The 6,000-nt window shown below is 65.1% G+C and overlaps 1 protein-coding gene across 6 annotated transcripts in view; it reads right to left on the bottom strand.

The window, feature by feature from the left end:
- The window catches only part of LOC139571652 (ryanodine receptor 2-like), a 216,717-nt gene that overhangs the window by 124,923 nt on the left and 85,794 nt on the right, over positions 1–6,000 (bottom strand). For all 6 annotated transcript variants that reach the window (XM_071394720.1, XM_071394716.1, XM_071394717.1 and 3 more), the window contains one exon: positions 5,519–5,568. In XM_071394720.1, coding sequence (XP_071250821.1) covers positions 5,519–5,568 — 50 coding nt within the window. The remainder of the gene's footprint in view (positions 1–5,518; positions 5,569–6,000) is intronic.

The following is a 6,000-nucleotide window of genomic DNA, read 5'->3' as shown; positions in this document are numbered from 1 at the left end:
AGCTGGGGGCCAGGGGTAGGAGCTGGGGACCAGGGGTAGGAGCTGGGACCAGGGGTAGGAGCTGGGGGCCAGGGGTAGGAGCTGGGGACCAGGGGTAGGAGCTGGGACCAGGGGTAGGAGCTGGGGGCCAGGGGTAGGAGCTGGGGGCCAGGGGTAGGAGCTGGGACCAGGGGTAGGGGCTGGGGGCCAGGGGTAGGAGCTGGGGACCAGGGGTAGGGGCTGGGAGCCAGGGGTAGGAGCTGGGGGCCAGGGTTAGGGGCTGGGGGCCAGGGGTAGGAGCTGGGGACCAGGGTTAGGGGCTGGGGACCAGGGGTAGGAGCTGGGGACCAGGGGTAGGGGCTGGGGACCAGGGGTAGGGGCTGGGGACCAGGGGTAGGGGCTGGGGGCCAGGGGTAGGGGCTGGGGACCAGGGGTAGGGGCTGGGGACCAGGGGTAGGAGCTGGGGGCCAGGGGTAGGGGCTGGGGGCCAGGGGTAGGGGCTGGGGGCCAGGGGTAGGAGCTGGGGACCAGGGGTAGGGGCTGGGGACCAGGGGTAGGAGCTGGGACCAGGGGTAGGAGCTGGGGGCCAGGGGTAGGAGCTGGGGACCAGGGGTAGGAGCTGGGGACCAGGGGTAGGAGCTGGGGGCCAGGGGTAGGAGCTGGGGGCCAGGGGTAGGGGCTGGGGGCCAGGGGTAGGAGCTGGGGACCAGGGGTAGGGGCTGGGGACCAGGGGTAGGAGCTGGGGGCCAGGGGTAGGAGCTGGGACCAGGGGTAGGAGATGGGACCAGGGTTAGGAGCTGGGGACCAGGGGTACGAGCTGGGACCAGGGGTAGGGGCTGGGGACCAGGGGTAGGAGCTGGGGACCAGGGGTAGGAGCTGGGGGCCAGGGTTAGGAGCTGGGGACCAGGGGTAGGAGCTGGGGGCCAGGGGTAGGGGCTGGGGGCCAGGGTTAGGAGCTGGGACCAGGGGTAGGAGCTGGGACCAGGGGTAGGGGCTGGGGACCAGGGGTAGGAGCTGGGGACCAGGGGTAGGAGCTGGGGGCCAGGGTTAGGAGCTGGGACCAGGGGTAGGAGCTGGGACCAGGGGTAGGGGCTGGGGACCAGGGGTAGGAGCTGGGGACCAGGGTTAGGAGCTGGGACCAGGGGTAGGAGCTGGGACCAGGGGTAGGGGCTGGGGACCAGGGGTAGGAGCTGGGGACCAGGGGTAGGAGATGGGACCAGGGGTAGGAGCTGGGACCAGGGGTAGGAGCTGGGACCAGGGGTAGGGGCTGGAACCAGGGGTAGGAGCTGGGACCAGGGGTAGGAGCTGGGGGCCAGGGTTAGGAGCTGGGACCAGGGGTAGGGGCTGGGACCAGGGGTAGGGGCTGGGGACCAGGGGTAGGAGCTGGGGACCAGGGGTAGGAGATGGGACCAGGGGTAGAGGCTTGAACCAGGGGTAGGAGCTGGGACCAGGGGTAGGGGCTGGAACCAGGGGTAGGAGCTGGGACCAGGGGTAGGAGCTGGGAACAGGGGTAGGAGCTGGGAACAGGGGTGGGAGCTGGGGACCAGGGGTAGGAGCTAGAACCAGGGGTAGGAGCTGGGGACCAGGGGTAGGAGCTAGAACCAGGAGTAAGAGCTGGGGACCAGGGGTAGGAGCTAGAACCAGGGGTAGGAGCTGGGGACCAGGGGTAGGAGCTGGGGACCAGGAGTAGGAGCTGAGACCAGGGGTAGGGGCTGGGACCAGGGGTAGGAGCTGGGAACCAGGGGTAGGGGCTGGGGACCATGGGTAGGAGCTGGGGACCAGGAGTAGGAGCTGAGACCAGGGGTAGGAGCTGGGACCAGGGGTAGGAGCTGGGAACAGGGGTAGAGGCTGGAACCAGGGGTAGGAGCTGGGAACAGGGGTAGAGGCTGGAACCAGGGGTAGGAGCTGGGACCAGGGGTAGAGGCTGGAACCAGGGGTAGGAGCTGGAACCAGGGGTAGGGGCTGGGACCAGGGGTAGGAGCTGGGGACCAGGGGTAGGAGCTGGGACCAGGGGTAGGAGCTGGAACCAGGGGTAGGAGCTGGAACCAGGGGTAGGAGCTGGGGACCAGGAGTAGGAGCTGGGACCAGGGTTAGGAGCTGGGACCAGGGGTAGGAGCTGGGACCAGGGGTAGGAGCTGGGACCAGGGGTAGAGGCTGGGACCAGGGGTAGGAGCTTGGAACAGGAGTAGGAGCTGGGAACAGGGGTAGGAGCTGGGGACCAGGGGTAGGAGCTGGGGACCAGGGGTAGGAGCTGGGACCAGGGGTAGGAGCTGGGACCAGGAGTAGGAGCTGGGAACAGGGGTAGGAGCTAGAACCAGGGGTAGGAGCTAGAACCAGGGGTAGGAGCTGGGACAAGGGGTAGGAGCTAGAACCAGGGGTAGGAGCTGGGACCAGGGGTAGGAGCTGGGACCAGGGGTAGGAGCTGGGACCAGGAGTAGGCGCTGGGAACAGGGGTGGGAGCTGGGGCCAGGGGTAGGAGCTGGGGACCAGGGGTAGGAGCTGGAACCAGGGGTAGGAGCTGAGACCAGGGGTAGGAGCTGGGAACAGGGGTAGGGGCTGGGACCAGGGGTAGGAGCTGGGAACAGGGGTAGGAGCTGGGACCAGGGGTAGGAGCTGGGACCAGGGGTAGGAGCTGAGACCAGGGGTAGTGGGCTGGGACCAGGGGTAGGAGCTGGGACCAGGGGTAGGAGCTGGGACCAGGGGTAGGAGCTGGGGACCAGGGGTAGAGGCTGGGACCAGGGGTAGGAGCTGGGACCAGGAGTAGGAGCTGGGAACAGGGGTAGGAGCTGGGGACCAGGGGTAGGAGCTGGGGACCAGGGGTAGGAGCTGGGACAAGGGGTAGGGGCTGGGACCAGTGTAGGAGCTGGGACCAAGAGCTGGGACCAGGGGTAGGAGCTGGGACCAAGAGCTGGGACCAGGGGTAGGGGCTGGGACCAGGGGTAGGAGCTGGGACCAAGAGCTGGGACCAGGGGTAGGAGCTGGGACCAGGGGTAGGAGCTGGGAACAGGGGAAGGGGCTGGGACCAGGGGTAGGAGCAGGGAACAGGGGATAGGAGCTGGGACCAGGGGTAGGAGATGGGAACAGGGGAAGGGGCTGGGACCAGGGGTAGGAGCAGGGACCAGGGGTAGGAGCTGGGAACAGGGGTGGGAGCTGGGAACAGGGGTGGGAGCTGGGGACCAGGGGTAGGAGCTAGAACCAGGGGTAGGAGCTGGGGACCAGGGGTAGGAGCTAGAACCAGGAGTAAGAGCTGGGGACCAGGGGTAGGAGCTAGAACCAGGGGTAGGAGCTGGGGACCAGGGGTAGGAGCTGGGGACCAGGAGTAGGAGCTGAGACCAGGGGTAGGGGCTGGGACCAGGGGTAGGAGCTGGGAACAGGGGTAGGGGCTGGGGACCATGGGTAGGAGCTGGGGACCAGGAGTAGGAGCTGAGACCAGGGGTAGGAGCTGGGACCAGGGGTAGGAGCTGGGAACAGGGGTAGAGGCTGGAACCAGGGGTAGGAGCTGGGAACAGGGGTAGAGGCTGGAACCAGGGGTAGGAGCTGGGGACCAGGAGTAGGAGCTGAGACCAGGGGTAGGAGCTGGGACCAGGGGTAGGAGCTGGGAACAGGGGTAGAGGCTGGAACCAGGGGTAGGAGCTGGGAACAGGGGTAGAGGCTGGAACCAGGGGTAGGAGCTGGGACCAGGGGTAGAGGCTGGAACCAGGGGTAGGAGCTGGAACCAGGGGTAGGGGCTGGGACCAGGGGTAGGAGCTGGGGACCAGGGGTAGGAGCTGGGACCAGGGGTAGGAGCTGGAACCAGGGGTAGGAGCTGGAACCAGGGGTAGGAGCTGGGACCAGGAGTAGGAGCTGGGACTGGGACCAGGGTTAGGAGCTGGGACCAGGGGTAGGAGCTGGGACCAGGGGTAGGAGCTGGGACCAGGGGTAGAGGCTGGGACCAGGGGTAGGAGCTTGGAACAGGAGTAGGAGCTGGGAACAGGGGTAGGAGCTGGGGACCAGGGGTAGGAGCTGGGGACCAGGGGTAGGAGCTGGGACCAGGGGTAGGAGCTGGGACCAGGAGTAGGAGCTGGGAACAGGGGTAGGAGCTAGAACCAGGGGTAGGAGCTAGAACCAGGGGTAGGAGCTGGGACAAGGGGTAGGAGCTAGAACCAGGGGTAGGAGCTGGGACCAGGGGTAGGAGCTGGGACCAGGGGTAGGAGCTGGGACCAGGAGTAGGCGCTGGGAACAGGGGTGGGAGCTGGGGCCAGGGGTAGGAGCTGGGGACCAGGGGTAGGAGCTGGAACCAGGGGTAGGAGCTGAGACCAGGGGTAGGAGCTGGGAACAGGGGTAGGGGCTGGGACCAGGGGTAGGAGCTGGGAACAGGGGTAGGAGCTGGGACCAGGGGTAGGAGCTGGGACCAGGGGTAGGAGCTGAGACCAGGGGTAGTGGGCTGGGACCAGGGGTAGGAGCTGGGACCAGGGGTAGGAGCTGGGACCAGGGGTAGGAGCTGGGGACCAGGGGTAGAGGCTGGGACCAGGGGTAGGAGCTGGGACCAGGAGTAGGAGCTGGGAACAGGGGTAGGAGCTGGGGACCAGGGGTAGGAGCTGGGGACCAGGGGTAGGAGCTGGGACAAGGGGTAGGGGCTGGGACCAGTGTAGGAGCTGGGACCAAGAGCTGGGACCAGGGGTAGGAGCTGGGACCAAGAGCTGGGACCAGGGGTAGGGGCTGGGACCAGGGGTAGGAGCTGGGACCAAGAGCTGGGACCAGGGGTAGGAGCTGGGACCAGGGGTAGGAGCTGGGAACAGGGGAAGGGGCTGGGACCAGGGGTAGGAGCAGGGAACAGGGGATAGGAGCTGGGACCAGGGGTAGGAGATGGGAACAGGGGAAGGGGCTGGGACCAGGGGTAGGAGCAGGGACCAGGGGTAGGAGCTGGGACCAGGGGTAGGAGCAGGGACCAGGGGTAGGAGCTGGGAACAGGGGTAGGAGCTGGGGACCAGGGGTAGGAGCTAGAACCAGGGGTAGGAGGTGGGACCAGGGGTAGGAGCTAGAACCAGGGGTAGGAGCTGGGGACCAGGGGTAGGAGCTGGGAACAGGGGAAGGGGCTGGGACCAGGGGTAGGAGCAGGGACCAGGGGTAGGAGCTGGGACCAGGGGTAGGAGCAGGGACCAGGGGTAGGAGCTGGGAACAGGGGTAGGAGCTGGGGACCAGGGGTAGGAGCTAGAACCAGGGGTAGGAGGTGGGACCAGGGGTAGGAGCTAGAACCAGGGGTAGGAGCTGGGGACCAGGGGTAGGGGCTGGGGACCAGGGGAAGGGGCTGGGACCAGGGGTAGGAGCTGGGGACCAGGGGTAGGAGCTGGGACCAGGGGTAGGAGCTGGGGACCAGGGGTAGGAGCTGGGGAACAGGGGTATTACACTATATGATGTGTCCCAAATGGCACCCTATTCCCTTTATAGTGCATAGGAATCTGGTCAAAAGTAGTGCACTATATAGGGAATAAGGAGTCATTTGGAACACATACAAATGTCCACACTGTTTTTAGAAGCACACTCTTCACAGCCTTCTTACCAAACAATGATATCCTATGTCTGACAAGAAGTCCCAGTTTGCAGAACAGACTGAAGAGAGGATGAAGAAAACGTAGGAGGAAAGAGGGGAAACAAAGACAGAGATAATCATGTGACGCAACTTGAAGAAGAAGAATAGTCTGCTTTATAAGAGTGATTGATGTCTGAATCACTCATATTTACACATCAACAGAGCTACAGTCCAGGGTTTCAAGCAACACTGTGTCAGGACCAGAGCTACAGTCCAGGGTGTCAAACACTGTGTCAGGACCAGAGCTACAGTCCAGGGTTTCAAACAACACTGTGTCAGGACCAGAGCTACAGTCCAGGGAGTCAAACAACACTGTGTCAGGACCAGAGCTACAGTCCAGAGTTTCAAGCAACACTGTGTCAGGACCAGAGCTACAGTCCAGGGTGTCAAACAACACTGTGTCAGGACCAGAGCTACAGTCCAGGGTTTCAAACAACACTGTGTCAGGACCA

Source organism: Salvelinus alpinus, chromosome 3 (assembly GCF_045679555.1).
Source record: "Salvelinus alpinus chromosome 3, SLU_Salpinus.1, whole genome shotgun sequence".
In the NCBI taxonomy this organism is placed as follows: domain Eukaryota; kingdom Metazoa; phylum Chordata; class Actinopteri; order Salmoniformes; family Salmonidae; genus Salvelinus; species Salvelinus alpinus.
The sequence above is the reverse complement of the archived record's forward strand: the minus strand, read 5'-3'. Positions and strand labels throughout refer to the sequence as shown.